This window comes from Danio rerio, chromosome 19, assembly GCF_049306965.1.
Source record: "Danio rerio strain Tuebingen ecotype United States chromosome 19, GRCz12tu, whole genome shotgun sequence".
NCBI lineage: Eukaryota > Metazoa > Chordata > Actinopteri > Cypriniformes > Danionidae > Danio > Danio rerio.
The window spans coordinates 37,042,037-37,062,337 of NC_133194.1; the positions used below are offsets into that span (position 1 = coordinate 37,042,037).

A 20,301-nucleotide genomic window follows, 5' to 3' on the forward strand; every position below is an offset into this window, starting at 1 on the left:
TTGTTTTGTATTTGGCCTCTGAGAGAGTAGCTCTTGTTCTGCTGGGGATTTATAGACTCTAAGCTTCATTTTATTGCATCTGTCTATGCGTAACCTAGAAATTGTGCAGAACTGTTGTTGGTTTTCATCCTCAAGTACTGTAGTTCAGTGCTAATCTTGTTAGCTTTTGGGTTTTTTGTCAGCAATAATGAAGATGAAATTAAAAAGATCCTTCTTAAAGATAATTCAATGAAAGCAAAAGACATTTTAGCAATGTACTTACAGATTTTGAAAAACATAAAAAAAGGAATTCATATTTTTTTGCATTGCAATTTAAATAGCTGATTCGAATGCAACAGATGCATATGGTTGTATATCTGAAAGTAGTTCTGTCACTGGTACCAAAAGTATCAGAACTGGTGGGACACTAACCCACGAATCAGCGACAGAACTACTTTCTCCCGCCATTCATTCACATCTGCACCTGACATCAGAACAACAGAAGCCGTTACTAATTCACCAACATCACTTTAGAGCTAGTGTTTGAATGACTCTCTGGTGTAATGTGTAATGTGATGACAAAACAGGTGATTTTGCTGACATTTTAAGATTATAAGACTGAACGTTATTTTTTTGTTTTGTTTTGTTCATCAAAGATTTGTTAAACTAATAAATAATTACACTAAAGATATTTACAATGCTAATATATGCATTACAACTGTTTTTAACAGTTTCAAGGTTTTCAATCCTTGGTTAGAAGATACTTTTTTAAAAAGAAAAAAAAAATCTCGGTGACCCCAAACTTCTCAGCATTAGCGAACATCCTATCATATTTCGCTCAAAAAATTCTGTATAATGCAATTTAAATCCAAATGGGCTCAGATGAATGATTTAAATATAACAGTTCTATTAATATTAATGCAGAAAGATTCCATTTTCACTCTTCTGTCAGACGTTCTTTGTCCTTGATACTCTATGTCTTTCTGAATAGTTTTTAGTCAGTCGTCATGAGATCAGCACTTCAATCATTGTTTTTTTTCATGCTCACTAATCAGAAGCTTTAATTTTTAATTGATGTGCAAATTCGTAAGGTTGCAATTTACATACTTTTTCAGGTCAGCATCGCCCTGAGCATTTTAGGACAATATGCTGGACTAGTTCTGCAGTGGAGCGCCCAGGAACTAAATTTACTGTCTATTGTCTTGTTTCTCTCTGGAGACCCGCTGGCTTTGAACACACTGCTCTTATCGCCGCTGTCCTCTTGTTCTTGCTTTCTTTCACAGAGGGTCAGGAGGTGAAGGTGGGCGAGTACAACGCCATTGCGGATGTACTGGACCTTATCAACAACACCATCAGGTTTCAAGGTAGGAAAAGCCCCGCTTGTGTGTGTTTTCAGGTCAACGTTTGAGTGAGAGAGAGAGACAGAAGGTTCACACGCCTGCCAATGTTGTCTACTCGCTGTTCCATGTGTGGTCATCTGAATAATTCAACAGTTATTTTTCTCTTTGCCCATATTGACATTCTTAGTTTTTTTCCCCTTAATCCCTGGATATTCATTTTTTCAAACTGCCTCTGAAGAACTGAGTGGTTGACACAAAGTGAAATATCTTGTTGTGTTATTTAAATGGAATTGAGGGAATTATTTGCCACACTTAAGATCAACTATTTACCGTCTAATATTTTTCAAGTTTCTACAGAGTCTATTATAATATACTCTAAAAATGCTGGGTTATTTCATCACAATTTGGGGTTAATATAGACAAAACCAACCTCTGATGGGTTATATATTTTTTTAAACATTAAATTTATAGTGCCAAATATTACCCAGCTTTTGAGTTTGTTCATATTTTACTTTTTTGGTTTAAATAAACCATCATTTTCTGTGTAGATTTGCATGCATTTTCTAAAAATAAACATTAAATGTCACGTCTTTTTTCCAAATTATGTAAAATGGTTTAAGGCAGGGGGGCCTAAACTCAGTCCTGAAGGGCCGGTGTCCTGCAAAGTTTATTTCCAACCCAATCAGACACACCAGGGCTAGATAATCAAGCTCTAAAGCCACACAGTCACACAGAAATTTTCTCCCCATAGACTTCCATTCATACGTATGCAAAGGCGACAGACCAGAAATGCAAGGTTGTGCGACAAGTTTCGCAGTTTGCTGCGTTGGAAAGTTGGTGAACTCTGACTCTGAACTCTGCAAAATCGCACTACGTGATTGTGTAAGACCAATCGAAGATCAAAACATGACCTCTCTAGACAGAAATTTAAAATATGGAGCAATAGCTTGTTTTTTTAATGTCTAATCATCTTGTTTAATCTCACACCTGTTCTCAGTGCCGTACAACAGAATTTTGCATGCTCAAACTACAAGGATTTACTATGCTTTCTAGAAACAACCATGCAGGTGTGTTGAGGCTCTGATTGGTCAGATGATTGACCAAGTCTGTTGGGGTTTGTTTTAGTGATTATAAAATGAAACAAAAAAACGTATTATTAGGGCTAGGTATTGTGACCGATTGGATGATTGATTCTTATTTAAATAACTTTGTTTCAATTAGATTTGTTTCAGTATTGATTAGTTGTCATTATTTCATTTAATATTATAAATGTACATATATAACATAAATATTTCAGTATAAATGCTGGTGAAACTGTCCTTCTCAGCTAAAATAATGAAATACAGTATTTACATTAACAATAGAGCCCACAATTATGTTTGTTTTATTTTTTCTTTAAATAACAAACACTGTAGCTAGAAATCATAAATGTGTGCGTAAACAATGCATCCAGAAAGTATTCATAACGTTCATAAAAAAAGATTTTTTGAAATTGTTGCAAATTTATTTAAATAAAAAAACCTAAAAAAAAACACATGTACTTAAGTATTCACAGCTTTTGCTCAATACTTTGTTGATGCTCGTTTGGCAGCAATGACAGCCTCGAGTCTTTTTGAATATGATGCCACAAGCTTGGCACACCTGTCTTTGGGAATTTTTGTCCATTGCTCTTTGCAGTACCTCTCAAGCTCTATCAGGTTAGATGGGAAGCTATGGTGTACAGCCATTTTCAGATCTCTCCAGAGATGTTCAATAGGGTTTAGGTCTGGGCTCTGGCAGGGCCACTCAAGAAAATTCGCAGAGTTGTTGTGAAGCCGCTCCATTGATATTTTGGCAGTGTGCTTTGGGTCATTGTCCTGCTGCCCCAGCCTGTGGTCAATAGCACTCTAAAGCAGGTTTTCATTCAGGATGTCTCTGTACAATTCTGCATTCATCTTTCCCTTTGTCCTGACTAGTCTTTTAGTTCCTGCTGCTGAAAAGCATCCCAACAGCATGATGCTGCCACCACCATCCTTCACTGTATGGATGGCATTAGCCTGGTGATGAGTGGTGCCTGGTTTTCTCCAAACATAAGGCCTGGCATTTACTCTAAAAAGTTCAATTTTAGTCACATCAGACCAGAGAATTTTGTTTCTTATGGTCTAAGAGTCCTTCAGATGCCTTTTGGCAAATTCCAGAGTGGTTTCTGTCTGGCTACTTTACCACACAGGCCTGATTGGTGGATTGCTGCACAGATTAGTTGTCCTTTTGTATGGTTCTCCTCTCTCCACAGAAGAACGCTGGAGCTCAGACAAAGTGACCATCGGGTCATTGATCACCTCCCTGACTAAGACCCTTCTCCCCTGATCACTCAGCTTAGATGGCCATCCAGCTCTAGGAAGAGTCCTGGTGGTTCCAAACATCTTCCACTTACGGATGATGGAGGACACTGCTCATTTGATATTTCAGAGCAGCAGAAATTTTTCTGTAACCTTCCCCAGCCTCCTGTTTCGGAGGTCTACAGACAATTCCTTTGTCTTCATGCTTCATGCAATTCCTTTGTCTTCACCCTGGGACCTTATACAGACAGGTGTATGCCTTTTCAAATCATGTCCAATCAACTGAATGTACCTGAGCTCAACTTTACTTCACGGCAAAGGCTGTGAATACTTCTGTACATGTGATTTTTCAGGTATTTTATTTTTAATAAAATTGCAACAATTTCAAAAAATCTTTTTTCACAATGTCATTATGGGGTATTGTGTGTAGAATTTTGCGGAAATAAAATAATTTCATCCATTTTGCAATAAGGCTGTAACATAAAAAATGTGGAAAATTTGAAGCGCTATTGATACTTTCCGGATGCACTGTAATACACAAAGTAAACACAGAGTGCAACAATGCCATTTATCATGCTCTTTGATCTCTGTAACTTTGCTGACTTTTTGCATTAACAAAAAAACTATTTTGCAGTGCACACAATATCTATATATTATCCAAAATAGCATAACAGAGGCACTTTTAATTCACTATGAAATGATAAGTGGATATTTATTAATAAATTATTATAGATTTATTTATGCACATTCAGGCTCAAACTCACAATCCATCTGCGCTCATAATGTTAAATCTAAACTTCTTCTCCCACCTTTCCTCTTTTCTCTGCTATGTTTACTGGCATGAGGATGGGACAATAAAATTTACGTTAAAATAAATTAAATTAAATTAAATTAAATTAAATTAAATTAAATTAAATTAAATTAAATTAAATTAAATTAAATTAAATTAAATTAAATTAAATTAAATTAAATTAAATTAAATTAAATTAAATTAAATTCTTTTTAATTCAATTCACTTTGTTCCAGATTAACAAAGACTTGTCCAGCAGGGAAGAAAAGAAAACCACAACTTCCCTCACACAGAATTTAAACTTTGCTATTAATTTAATCATTTTAGGGTTAGGGTTAGATGCACAGTAGATAACTTTTTTCTTCAAAAAATATTTAAGAAGATTTTTCATTATATATATATTTTTTTTCTTTTGCAGAAAATGTGGTTCTTGAACATTCATAAGATAATGACTTAAAAAAACATACAGGCAATGCAAAATGAATACCTGTTGCTCATGATGATAAACTGGGGACTTCAAGGAACCAAACACTATTTACAGCATTGTTACATTTAATCTTGAGCCTTTGGCAAATGGTCCTGAGTGCATTTATGACAGGCTGGAGAGCGAGCTTCATGTCACATAACTCTCAAAGTGCCTGTAGCCATTGACTGGCACTATATGAATCACCAAGGACCACAGTTCCACTACAAATCTTCTTTAATATTCTACTAAAGCAAAATAAAAAATAAAAAAGTCCCCTACTTTTTAAATGTCCTAATGATTTAACAATAAATTAAAATTTTCACAAAAAAAAAACAACAACTGCCAAGTACTAACGCAAACTGAGTTGCTTTCTAAATTAGACTGAAATAGAGTCAAAACCATTAGCTTTTGGACTTAATAGCGGTAAAGACTGACTTAAAACACACAGACTGTTATTGGTTTTCTTAACGCAAGTCACGCAAACAAGTCTTGACTCATTTTGGTGACTCACTTGGTTTAAGTGCTCGACTGCCTTCCAACTTCTCATTATGATGTAAGACCTAATCGCATCTTACAACACAATCACCGCCACAGTTTTCAAACCCATCCACAAACATTATTATGTAACCCTGTGCTGGAATAGAGCTAATATGTCACATTAGTGACTGTATAACCCCATCAGTTCTCCTTCTCTTTCTCTGTTTGGCATGCCATTTGAAAACCTTAGTCATTTAAATTACATACAGTGACTTCCAAGGAAACGTTGAAAGCTTTTACAGAGGTGACATCCTCCTGACTGTGAATCGTCTTGACTCTTGTAGGTGTCGAACCGCCGAAGGATCGGACATTTGTGCGTCTGCAGCGTCGGCAAATTAACGTCCCGCTCTACAGCATCTTGTCTACCATCACGATCCTGGGCATGCTGATGGGTGGCGCTTTTCTCTTCTTCAACATCAAAAACCGCAACCACAGGTCAGAGATCAGCCACAATGTGACGGAAGGAGTTCATGAGTGAGATGGAAAAAAGTCTGTGACCACACTGAAAATCTGGGACCTTTAATTTAGAAATCAAATATAGGATTTATATATATATTTTTAGGTCAAATGAAAGTTATTATAGAAAAAAAATTATATATTTAAGATGCATCTTTATTTTTAATAATATTTTATTATATTTGGTACTATTTAAAGTGTGAGGTCAGTTGGATTCTTATTAGTTAGTTTGTTTGTTATTATTAGTTAGTATTAGTTTTGTTTTTCTAAAAATTCGTCTTTATCCACAAAGGTGCATTAGGTTGATCGAAAGGAACAGTAAACATTTATAATGTTACACAAGACAAGTTTAAATTTACTATATGAAGTTCTTTTGAGTGATTAAATAATAGAAGAAAATATCATTGTTTGAAAAAAGGTTTGTCTGGCAGCATTTTAGAGTAATTTCTAAATGGGTCATGTGACATTAAAGACCAAAGTAAGGGAACGATAAACATTTATTATGCTACACAAGATAAGATTTAATTTAATTTAATTTATTACATGAAGTTCTTTTGAGTGATTAAATAATAAAAGAAAATACCATTGTTTGAAAAAAGGTTTCTTTAGTAGCATTTTAGAGTAATTTCTAAATGGGTCATGTGACAAAGGAGATCTGAGTAATGGCCCGATAATGGCTGTAATCAGCTTTAAAATCACTGGAATAATTGTTGTTAAATATTGTTTTTATTTTGTACCCTAATTTGGAGTAGCAGTGCGACATGGCTGTTTATCTGCACTGCTGGGAGGCATGCATTGGCTCGAGTGCCTTAGTGTCCCACCAGTGACGATATACAACAATATCGCACTGCTGCGAGTGTGATATTGTGTTTATACAACAGTTGCCTGCAAAATCGTGTATACAAAAAAGAAAATCAAACATGGAGTCTTAAAAACCCTATTGAATGAGGAACTACTTTCTTCCGTCATTCATTCACATCTGCAGCTGACGGTCAAAACAGCAGAAAATGTCGCCCATTGACCAACGTCATTTTAAAGTAATGACAAAACAGGTGATTTTGCTAACATTTTAAGATTATAAGGCTGAACGGCATGAAATGCCATAAGTTTACAGAGATTTCCCAGTATTTCTCTTTTGCAATCAGGAAAGCAAAGCAAACACTACCAGATTACTTTGGTATAAATACAGCACTACAACATACAAAAAAAAGAGATCAACTTAGAATATCACTTACCTGTTTTAGAATGATTTGATCAGCTGTGGTTTGAAATTAACGCTGAGTTTTTCTCCCCTAAGGATTTATTATGCGATCTCTGTCACCACCGTTGTGGCGGATTGTCAATCATCTTTTCTCTTCTCAGTATTACAGACTGATGGCTGCAAACGCATTGTATCTCTGAAATTATAAATATTTAAAATAGGCACTATCCTAATAAAAAAAACTGCATAGTTGCAATCTAAACAACTACATTCCTCAAAAGTACATAATGTTGTCCAACAGCTGCAACATTTGTCAAACTGTAGTGAGTTTATTGATCTGCTGTCACTCTATGTGGGCGGAGTAATACACAAGGGGGAAGAGGCTGTACAAGTGCTGTTATTCGCACGGCTATCATCAGATTCGAGAAATATATATATATATATATATATATATATATATATATATATATATATATATATATATATATATATATATTTAATATATTATATTATATTTATTTTTAATATATACAACTTTAAAAAAAAATTGACATCTTTTAAAATATTTACTGGCGTATGCTGTTACAAAATTTAAAGAAACGGTAAAAAATCAATCAGACAAAGTAGGACATATGTATAACAATAATGTAATTTTTACAGATATAGTACTGTGATACTTTTAGCAATGCATTAATATATTAGAAGTGATTAATGCACAAAATGTTACAGTAATAATAAAACCTACGATTGCAATAAGAAATGTTGTATGGAAAAATGAAAATTATGCAAGTAAAGCTATTTTCACTCTTGGTTTTAGACTTTTTTTCAATTCCACTCTGTCTGTATGTCACGGGTGTAGATGCACATTTAATTGCAGTTGTTAATAATAAATGAAATGTGAATTTTTAATGAATCAGCCATGTGCTTCCCTCCATCTGCAGGCTGATCAAAATGTCGAGTCCCTATATGAACAACCTGATCATTCTGGGTGGCATGCTGTCCTACGCCTCCATCTTCCTCTTCGGGCTGGACGGATCTTTTGTGTCAGACAAGGAGTTTGAAACCCTCTGCACTGTGAGTAATGTCTATAGCTTAGGCATTACACTTTTACTCTTTTAAAGTTTCTCAATTATGTTTACCGCCTAATTGTGAGCCCCGCTTTTTGAGCATAGACATAAAATTGAAGTACAACTTAAATGAATGCCATTCTTCAATGCTTTGGTGCAGAGATTTAGGCTTTTTCATTTTTTATTGTAAGGAAGACAGATGTCCTATTGTAGCTAGTTCAACAAGTTAAATAAAATTATTGTTATATGTATATACAAATAAATATATACTTTATTTCATTACACAAAACATATATTTTACAAAAAACGTTTTAATCCAAATTTGACAGAAAATCAAAGCTAAGTTTCCATTGGTGACCATACAAGAGCGCCCTCTATGTTTTGATATGAACAATAATTTTTCAAGCTTTGACAATATCTGTAAAGTAGACATCAAATTGTATAGTAGTATGGACAGTTTGATGGTATTTAATGTGTATTTAGCCTCTAAAAACATTTTTTTTTTACATTTAAAACGTGTATTGCCGTAGCAAAGTAATGCTTTACAACTTTGCAAAATGATTTACAATATCTGATGATTATTACTTTAAAAAATATACAATGCTCATCAAATTTATTAGATAACCATAGCCGCTTTAAATATATATATATATTATGTTTCAGTAAAGGTTAATTCACCAGTCCGTAAAAGCTTTACAGTCTCAGTAGTATTTCCACTGCTCAAATGTATTTAGTGTTGTTATCCATTCGTATTTACTATACAGCTTTACACGAAAAGGCAGAAAAAAATAGTAAGCCCTTTATTTGTTTATTTTTAGTCCTGATGCCCAATTACAGTTATTTAATTGCAGTCCTTAATAGAAAATGTAGTTTTAATGGTTTAATGCTTGATTAATTTCTGACTTCTGAGAGATGTTGAATATGCCGGTTCAAATTTGGGTATAAAATTGCTAATTCATAAAAACTCCAGATTGTTGTTTGCCTAATCAATTAACAATGAACAATTTTTAGATCTAAACTGTTTTCTCTTATAAAATGTGGTCTAATATATGTGTTAAGTAGTGCTTTATATGTACATTATGCACATGAATAATGAAGCATTAGGCCTTTTTTACTGGTAAATCACTGTTAAGGGAGCATGTGTAAAGAGGATCTTTTCAAAATACTGGTAAATCAGTTCTGGAAATGATCAGGTAGGAGAAGATATAACATCTCTGGTAAATTACTGCTATCATGTTGTGTGCGAACAAAGAACAGGAGAGTGCTGATGTACAAAGTCAGAGCTTTTTTCTTCTGTGTAAACATGCACTGGAAGAACATCTAACCATTAACTTGGATTTTACTGGTGTTTTGGTACTGATGTGCGAAGTAGAAAAATTAAAGGTAAATTTATTTTTTGTACAGCAGATTTGTGTATTATTTTCCAGCTAATTTATTTTAATAATTTACAGTGATAACCTTGTGAAATGGGCTTTGATAAGCAAACATATTTATGATAGTAATGAAGTTTTCATTTGAAACATATTTTAATTTAGGACTAATGTATTACACTGGTGTTTAGAGGCCTTATAGTATCATTTTAAAATATCATTATTTAGTCTATTGGATGTACATGAATAAGTTAACACTCAGAAAAACATATTGTTTTTATGTTTAATATATAATATAATATAATATAATATAATATAATATAATATAATATAATATAATATAATATAATATAATATAATATAATATAATATATTATAATATAATATACAGTATAATATACAGTATAACATTGCAAATTTGAAATCTGTTATTTAGGGCTGAGTTTCCCAACTCTGTTCCTGGAGGCTTACCAGCATTACACGTTTTCAAACTTCTCTTAATTAAACACGATGGAATTAAGTCATCAAAACATTAAAAGGACTCCAAAACCTAAAATGAATGGGTCAGATAAGAGAGACATCCAAAATATGTACTGTTGATGTGTCTCCAATAACAGGCTTAGCAAACACTGGCTTGGGCTATGTTTTGTTCTTTGTTTCAGTTACCCGTCTTTCCTATAACTACACATTACAAAGCCTCATATGGCCTCTCTAAACCAACATGTACAACCAATGCTAGATGAATGTATGCAACTAAACATATAACTATTAGAGATTAAGACAAGTTCCCCTGTGTCAGCTTCCCCTGAGAGAACCAGTTTAGCTCTCCTCCATTTCTGAATGTGAAAGCTGTTCACCTCTGCTACTCAGACTGTGTCCCCCACACTGAGTAAGCAGGATTGGATGTGTCTCGTCACGCCTCCACTGCCTGTTTGCATGTGACCATAATCCACCTTTTAATTACGAAGCTTTAGCTACTGCAGTAGCTCCAGTCTCAAGGGGAAGAAACTCACAAATGTGTTGAGCAAGGCACATGCTACCTGCCGGAGACGGGTAGGGTAAAATTGAGCAATTAATATTCATGGTTTAAATATGAATTATATATATATAATAATATATGTATTATTATATTTATTTTTGGGTCCTAAATAAAGTCAATCTGTTTTTGTTCTGAATATATCATTTATACCTATATTTATTAATTTTCTTTTCGGCTTAGTCCCTTTATTAATCAGTAAGTTATTCATTATATGAAATGTAATCATAAGCTTGGCAAGTTGTTTTAGAGAATTTGATGTTTCCCTACTCAGACAGAATGCCCAAGCATAGTCCGAGAGGCGTTTCAAAGTTGGCCAACAAGTGAAATGACTTGCCTTAAAGGGACTTTGGTAAAACATATGCTGGATAAGTTGGCGGTTCATTCCAGTGTGGTGATCCCAGATTAATAAAGGGACTAAGGTGAAAAGAAAATGAATGAATGAATCGTTAGGATGTTAAGAAAAGATTGTGTTAAATGTCCGACTTAAAATATATCAAAACCTAAATTTCTTTTTGTAACATGCATTGCCAAGAACTTCATTTTGATAATATTTTGAGGGATGTTTTTCTCTTTTTTGCGCCCTCAAATATTAGTATCTTGGCCAAATTTTGTCCTATCCTAACAAACCATGAATCAATGTTTTTTATCTTTCAGATTATGTAGAAATCCCATCACATTTGACCCTCATGACTGGTGTTGTGGTCCAGGGTCACATTTGCTTAAAATTGATTAGAAATTAGCCCAGCAGACACGCAATGTCATAAGACACTAAGGTTAGATTTAGGTCACTAGCATCTAAGGACCGTGTTATTTTGACGTCTAATAGCAGTGTGAAATTACATTGATGTTGGTTTTAGGTTGTGTGTGAAAGTGACCAAAATCCAACGTCAAGCCAACATCTTAAACCAACGTCAAATTGACGTCAAATACTGACATTTATTCGTCAGGTATGGAAACCAAAATCCAATGTCTGATAGACGTCATATTGGTAACGTTCACACAACGTCAAGCTTTAACATTATTAGACATTGATATTTGGTTGATTTTAAGTTGGACGTTGGACAAAAATGTCGGATTGACGCTGAGTTCTGACGTCAATCCAATTATCATTTTCAAACAAAATGCAACGTCCCCATGACCTTAGGGTACAATGTCAATCTGACGTCATGTTGATGTCTTGTGCCTGCTGAGTGTTTGAGGCCTTTTCGGTCATCACACAGTAAACATCTGTCATCTTCTCATCAGTGACATGCATCTAAACAGCCACTGGGTCAATTAAGACATTGATATTTTGTTGCTTTTAGGTTGTGTTGGAAAGTAACCAAAATGCAAAGTCTCTCTGATGTTGGAGATTGACGTGGGCCTGACGTTGGGTTCTGACATCAACACAATTTTCCAAACAAAATGCAATGTCCCACGACGTTGGGGTACAACATCAATCAGACGTCATGTTGATGTTCTGTGCCTGCTGGGAAATATAGATTTAGGTACAATTAAGCTTGTTTTACCATTAAAAAGAATCTGTCAATACAATGAACTGTAATTCCAATAATATTTTACCATTGTTTGTATATACCACAAGTTTATATACAGTAACACAGTGGTTCTCAAACTGTGGTACGTGTACCACTAGTGGTACGCAGGCTTCCTTCTAGTGGTACGCGGAGTAATAAAATATGTCATGTACATGCTACACACATTTCAAAACTGATCAAAAATGATGTATATAATATGTCATATATGACATATAGCCTATATTTCTGAGGTAATCTGCCACGTTTTTTTAACTGTGCTGAGTTGCAGCTGCTTTATTGGGCCTACTGCGCTACTGTATTTCAATACTGCTCATTTTGGTGGTACTTGGAGAGACCATTTTTTCTGAGGTGGTACTTGATGAAAAATGTTTGAGAACCACTGCAGTAACATATTATACACAAACTTTAGTTTTATGGTTTACAGCTGGAGGGGCGTCCGCTGCATAAAACATATGCTGGAAATGTTGGCAAAACATTCCGCTGTGGCGACCCCTGATGAATAAAGGGACTAAGCCAAAAAAATGAACGAATGAATGGTTTTATGGTTAAATTTAGTGACCATGCTCCAAGGTTATCACAATTCTGTCACAGGTCAAAAGTATTTGGTGAATTTAATTCACAACAGCACTTGACAGGTCACATCCAACAACATCAAAACTTTAAATCTTCTTTAAATCAACAAACAAGATATAGAAACAGCTCAGTGGTTCCTTAAACAAGCCAAAAACTCTTTATCATTTCCTCTGGGCTGGTAAGCCATTCTTATCATTGAGTCCTGCTTTGTACATTCTGAGATTTTTTTTTCCCCCCAGAGGAAAACACTATAAACAATACTAGATTTAGAGCGATGAAGGAGGACAAAAATGAAAAACCATGCCTCATCAACTTCACCACACTCTCTGGCACCCAATTTGTTTTCTGATCTTGGATATGGGATCATTATATTTCATGCTTTTGCGGCTGCTGTTTTTGTATTCTGTAGACTGTGTTGGGATTCAGTCTTGCTTTTTAGGTGAAATTTTGAGTGCATAAATGATATCAACTCTTGGTTTGTAGCAGCCTTGCTTCACTGTTTCACGTCTAATGTTTTTAGGTCCGTACATGGATCCTCATTGTGGGGTACACAACAGCGTTTGGTGCCATGTTTGCGAAGACCTGGAGAGTCCATGCCATCTTCAAGAATGTAAAGATGAAGAAGAAGGTGAGAACTACAGTATCATATCAGATACAGCACAACACATCGTTTATATCTTAAAAATAAACCTCGCAGATCAGCGTTACATGATTACTTGACTTAAATTTAAATAACTGATAATCACATTTTTTTTCCTACCACTTTTTAAGTTATGAATGTTCTAGGAATGTTCCCTGTTAGCTAGGACAGCTTTTGTTTGGTCAGAAGATTTGATGAGAAACTAAAGTATGAAAATCGATATATTTAGGCAGAAGATCAGATGATTATATCAGGTTTATATCCTCTAAATGTCAATTTTATCACTGTTTTTGGAAGTCACTAGCATATAGATATTCTTAAGGCTAACATACTGATACTAAAAAAAAAAAAAAACATATTTTTAATTTCATAAAACCTTTGATTAAAATTTTGGGGGGGAATTTTTTACTAATGGTCTAATCCAAATCAGTGATTTATGCTAAGCTAAAAGTGCACCCGCCAGACCCAGTGATCAACTGAATGAAAGTAGTCAAATTGAACTGTTTAAATGTAGTGGACATGTTAAATAAACCTATTCGCCCCCAAAATGGACTGTTTAATTTAGGGAGAAAAAAAAATTAGTTTCATTAAGATGTGACCTGTGAATACTCAAATAAAGTTCAAGTATATTTTTAAGTATTTTCTTAAACCAGCAAATCTCTGATCTCTTCTAGGGAACGGTGTCTTTTTGCTCTGTTAGGATCGCTCTTCACAGATGTGTGTGTAAAAAGGCATCACAGTGCTATAGGGAATAATGCAGTGGGTTTCTTTTGCACAAGTGCATACATGCAGCTCTTAAATGCAGCAGAATCATTCAAATGTCACTGACCTTCTTTAATGCGCTGTTTGTCTCGCTGCTCGGTGTGTGAATGTGGCGAGCGAAGCAGCTGATGTTGTGTGACAGTGCTGTAAAGGATGGCTGTAGCCGCAGCTTCAGTGCCCTGCTGGCCATCTTTATTTATAGAGTCCACAGCTCTGCTTCCACTGCTGCAGTCACAGAGCAGGAGAAATATACACACAAAACTCAGAGTCATAAACCACGCTGCAGGTAAACTAGAGAAAACTAGTCAAAACTTCAGGCGTTGATACAGTGCTACGGTATTTTAGCATTATTAATATATAGTAATTCAGTATTCATTAATGCTTTGATTTAGCCTTTATATGTATATGATCAGATGTATTATATTATCAAGTTTGGGCAGAAGAATAATGGTCATGCCCAACAGAGCTTGGTTTCTCTCTGGGGTTTTTTTCCTTTCACTTTATCAATTGGTGAAGTTTTTTTCCTCGCTAGTGTCGCCACTGACTTGCTCGAATCGAGACTTGTGGAGCTGCACATCGATGAATTTGCTCTTCAGTGTTTGGACTTTCATCAGTGAAAATTAAACCACACTGAACTGAACTAAAATGAACTTCAATTCTGAAATCTGGACTTTACTAGATCTATGTTAAGCTGCTTTGCCACAACCTATATTGTCTATATATATATATATATATATATATAAACATGAATTGAATTGTCAGTTGAAAAATCTTAGGCTTTTTAAATTCTCATAATAATAAAATTGAATTAATAACTTTATTTATTAGTTTTGTTTATATTTTGAATGAGCTATTATTTAATATTTTCTGTTTAAAATTGCATTTTATTACTCTAATTAGTTTTTTTCAGATTGTATTTTTGTTTTAATATTTTGTTACAATTTTTATCATTAATATTTAATTATACTATTTATTTTATTGTTATTATTTTAATGTGCTTGTATTTTTATGTTGTCTCGATTTAGGGTCATTTTATGTAATTTTTAATATTGATATTTAGGTTTTAGTTAGTGAAAAATAAAATAAAATGATACATATATGTATCATTGTATTTTATTTTTAGTTCAAGTAATTTAGATTATTAGTCTAATATTCTGAGTTTATATTATCTTTAATAGTATTAGTTAACAATAACAACATTGTACAAATACCACAGTATTTTATCCACAACAATATTATGAAAAGTATATTTTTATTCATTCATTCATTTTCTTTCAGCTAAGCCCCTTAATCAATCTAGGGTCACCACAGCCGAATGAACCACCAACTTATCTAGCATATGTTTTACGCAGTGGATGCCCTTCCAGCTACAACCCATCACTGGGAAACATCCATACACACTCATTCACACTCATACACTACGGTCAATTTTAGTATACCCAATTCACCTGTACCACATGTCTGTGGACTTGTGGGGGAAACCGGAGCACCTGAAGGAAACCCACGCAAACACCAGGAGAACATGCAAACTCCACACAGAATTGCAAACTGGCCCAGCTGGGGCTCGAACCAGCGACTTTCTTGTTGTGAGGCGATCGTGCTACAACCTGCGTCTCCGCGTCACCATACCTTTTTTTAAATAGCACTAATACAATGGAAGTAAATCAAAGAAAATTATTTACATGGTTAAGTGTGAAGGCTGTTTTAAGTAGATGATATTTGCTATACTCATAAGTCATTTCTAGGATTAGTATGCAATTATATTAGAGCATACGTCTTGAAGTTTTACTTGTTAGGCTGGGTTTTGATTTGATGCTATTTAAATTGAGTAATTAATTAATATCTCCTTTTTAAATGAAAATCCACTTATACCGTTAAACCAAAATTTCAGTTCTGTAATTTAAATTTATATTACTGCTGTGAATTTTTTAACCTCATTTTTTAACCTTTAACACCTTTAAGCTTTAAAGCAATGGTCCCCAACCCCTAGGCCACAGACCGGTACTGGTTTGTGGATCAGTTGGTACCAGGCTGCACAAGAAATAATGAATTGTTTTCATTTTATTTATTATCAGAGTCTAAACAAACTTTTATTTTGAAAAATGACCGTATTCTCTTGGTTACATTTCGGTCACTTGAGCGCCAAAATTTCACTTGAGCTAGTAAAATGAGTAAGAAACGGACGTGTTTGGAAAGTTTCTTTAAAAAGGAATAAAGGCCCAGTGAAGGACCCATGAACTGCCAAGGAAATGCCAAGGGTGAATCCAGCATGTTTGTGTGTGCAAGAAGAAGATCACCTGCTGGAGATTCGCTAATAACAGTGGTCGTTCACATATCGCGTCTTTTCCGCACACATGTTCATTATTTTCAATGGATGGCTTGCGAGGGGCAAATTAGGATTGATGCTTGCAAGTTGTCCGACGAGCTTTCGCCTTCCAAGCACACCTATTTGAAAACATGTTCAGAATGCCGCGAGGACACCTGGACTTTCGTGTCAAGAACTGAGCTTCATGTTTAGTATGGAATATAATTATTTCAGTAGACTAATTATCTCAGACAAACACAGCAGTGGTTTCTCCATGAATAAAACTTGTATCAGAGTTGCAGCAATGTTTTGTCAGCTTGTCATACTCTGAGAAAACGGTTGATGGTCGCCTAGCAATCTACGTAAAAGCTTCGCACATCCCCTTCCTTGCCAGGCCACGAAAAATTGTCAAGCGTTGACCTCTGCTTTAAAATACTAAGTCAAATTTCTGTTTTGATTGCTTAACACTGCAAATGGCCAAGCACATTGGATTGTACAACATCAAAATTTCTCCTTTTTTTCTTTAGATTTGAATCGCAACTAAAATAATAGATTTTTTCCTGAATACAGAATTCCAAACAATGATTCAGAAAACAGAATACGATGTAATGCCAGTTTCTTCTCTCCAGTTGCACTTTCACACTCAATTAGCAGTTCTTAACTGGACCACTACATATAAATAAATTCAGAGACAGGTAATGCCCAGACTCCGGGCTTTAATTCCCTCTGGCGCTTCAGTGTGCAGGAAGCTGGCAGTGAGCTGACTCCCGCTCCACACAGTGATGGACTGCTGGGCTTTGGCACTCGAAAGCGATGGCTGCTGTCAGGACTGTGTTTTGTGAGTGTGCATGTGGGTGTGCCATCTCTTTATCAAGCTGAGAAGCAGTGACTCGGCGGACAGGCCGTCGCAAATCAGCCGCCGTTCGATGCTGGTCCACCGGTCTGAGGGGTCTGTTACAGTCTCTCTGTGCCTCGGGGCCAAGCGAGGGCTGTGTCAATCACCTCTGCCAGATTTAAATCTGAGCTCTAGGAAAAGAGAAAGATAGAGCGGGAAAAAAAACTCAAACACACATGTACATGCATTGCACATACTGATGTTTGCTTTAGTTGCCTAGGTTATGGTTGAATTTAGGTGTGTTTATCTTATTTTAACAGGATTGTTCACATTTATGACATTTTCATATAGTTTACCCCTTGAGGTGTTTTTAATAGGGGGTTTTAACATAAATTTGGGGGGCTCGTACGGGATAACCATAACTTTTGTTGGACAATTATTGTTTAAATATTAGTTTTTCTTTATCAGTTTCATATTATTCCACTTGATCTCATTTTATGAGTTAATAACCTTTTTAACAATGTGTTTTTTATAGGGGGTTGTAACAAAAATGGGGGCTCGTCCGGGATAACTATAACCCTTTTTCGACAATTAATATTTATATCTAAGTTTTTATTTATCAGTTTTATATACTTTAGTTTGACCTCATTTTATTAGTTTATGACCTGGTTTATAATGTGTTTTTAGTAGGGGATTGTAAAAAATCAGGGGCTTGCTCAGGATAAGTATAACTCTTGTTGGGCAATCATTGTTTATATCTTGTTTTTGTTTTTTTTTGTCAGTTTCATATTATTTCATTTGACCTCATTTTATGAGTTTATGACCTATTTAATGTTTTTTACCCCATGATGTGTTTTAAATAGGGGTTGTAACATAAATTGGGGGGCTCGTCCGGGATAACTCTTATACATTTTTCATTTATTAGTTATGAGTTGATTTAATTTTACTTTGGTGTATGAGTTTATAGGGCGCAGTGGGTAGCACAATCGCATCACAGCTAATAGGTCGCTTGTTCGAGCCTCGGCTGGGTCAGTTTGCATTTCTGTATGGAGTTTGCATGTTGTCCCTGTGGGTTTTCTCCGGAAGCTCCGGTTTCTCCCACAAGTCCAAAGACATGTGGTAAGCTAAATTGTTCATAGTGTATGTGTGGGAATAAGTGCGTATGGATGTTTCCCAGTGATGAGTTGCAGCTGGAAGGGCATCTGCTGCGTAAAGCTGGATGACCCCAGATTAATAAAAGAAAATGAATGAATGAATGAATAAATAAATGAATGAATGAATGAGTTTATGATCTTTATGTCAGTTATTTCTTTTGATGAGTTTTTAATAGAGGATTACAACAGAAATTTGGGAGCTCATCGGGATAACTTTAACTTTGTATTGTTGAGCAAATAATCATTATAGGTATTAAGTTATTTTTTATTTAAGATTTTCAGATTATCTAATTTTAGATAATTTTTTCAGTTACATAATAGTTTTATGTTGTTTACCAATTGTTGTGTTTTAATAGGGGTTGCAGCATAAATTGGGGGATAGTGTTAAGTCCATTTCATTGGGCAAATAATTTTCATAAGGTTTATTTAGTTTTACTTTTGTTTACGTGTTCATGATCTTTTATGTTAGTTATCCCAGTTAATATGTATTTAATAGCTGATTCTCCAGAATGTCTTTATTTACATTTTTTTCTATTAAGCAAGTACTGTTTTTATCTATTAGGTTTTTAATCATTTGCATTAGTTAATCTTAGTTTGTTTAATTTTACTTAAGTATTTCTAGGTAATATATCATTTCTACAATATTTTATACCATCATTTTAGGGTAATTCATCCCGAGCCTTTTAAAAAACTGTTAGTCTGATTCCACTTTTTTATCTAAATATATATGGTCAATAAGCTTAAATATTCATTATTGTATGACATACAACTACATACACACCTGTGTACTGCATCATGCATCATTCAGAGTCCCTGACTGTATTATGGAACATACAGTGTCACAAATAGATGGCATTAAGAGATGTGTGCATCTGTAAATGCAATCCGACACAGGCACATGATGGCCTGCATAAGTTAGACTGAGCACAAACACAATCTGACACTAATGCACCACATGCTCTTGTAGACCTGCAGCAACAATCTTGTATAAGCAGTGAGCAATTTGAACTGTGAATACAAAAGCTTAAATAGAGCTATAGGGTATGAAATCCAAGATCATGATTAATTAACAGCAGTAATAGTGACGTGTCATTTTTCCCAGTTTGATGTGCATAGATGTCAATAATTATTTTGTGTTAGTTTAGACAAATGTGGAAATCTGTCATTTACACTTTCCAGTGTTATCTCAGACCTGTATGGCATTCTGCAGGAAAAATTTAATAGACATGATGGGCTCTATTTTAATGATATAGGCGCAAAGTCTAAAGTGCATGGCGCAAAAGCATGAAGGGCATATCTGAATCCACTTTTGCTATTTTAAAGATGGAAAAAATATGCTTTGCGCTACAGCACATGATGTAGCAGATTTGTGCTTATGAGTTATGGTTGTGTTTTGAGCATAATGTGCATTAAAACCAATCAAAGTCTCCTCTCCCATTTCCTTTAAGAGTCAGTTGCAACGCTATGGCACTTTTGCTATTTACATGTCAGACTTTGTAAGTGGAAAAACTGAATGCTTTACTAGCAAGAAAACAGTTAAACGGAGCATCTGAAGTGTAAGGATAAAGATTGAGCCTCCTCTATTTGGCCTCTTTACTTTCTCTTTACTTTATTTTTACTCTTTACTCCTTTACTTTCGGGGATAAGGAAATGCACTCCACTGAAGACATCCATTAGCCTACATATTTTATTTTGTTCTTGAAGCGCAAAGATTTGTTTTTTAAGACTATTTCAATATTCAGTTCTAATTTCCAGCAAACAAATTTAAACAATAATAACTAAGTGTGGTAAAAAAAACTGAGCTATATCCAAACACACGCCTTATTCTTATGCCCCATATGGTGATGCATACATCTCCAAAACCCAGCAGGTGGATACATCTAAACTTGTTTTTATTAAAACAAATATATGCATATAATAAATTATATTGCTAT

At 34.7% G+C, this 20,301-nt stretch overlaps 1 protein-coding gene across 2 annotated transcripts in view; it reads left to right on the top strand.

Annotated features, from left to right (window-relative positions):
• The window catches only part of gabbr2 (gamma-aminobutyric acid (GABA) B receptor, 2), a 378,525-nt gene that overhangs the window by 285,265 nt on the left and 72,959 nt on the right, over positions 1-20,301 (top strand). For both annotated transcript variants that reach the window (XM_073930931.1, NM_001144043.1), the window contains exons 9-12: positions 1,263-1,343; positions 5,715-5,865; positions 8,029-8,161; positions 13,192-13,299. In XM_073930931.1, coding sequence (XP_073787032.1) covers positions 1,263-1,343; positions 5,715-5,865; positions 8,029-8,161; positions 13,192-13,299 — 473 coding nt within the window. The remainder of the gene's footprint in view (positions 1-1,262; positions 1,344-5,714; positions 5,866-8,028; positions 8,162-13,191; positions 13,300-20,301) is intronic.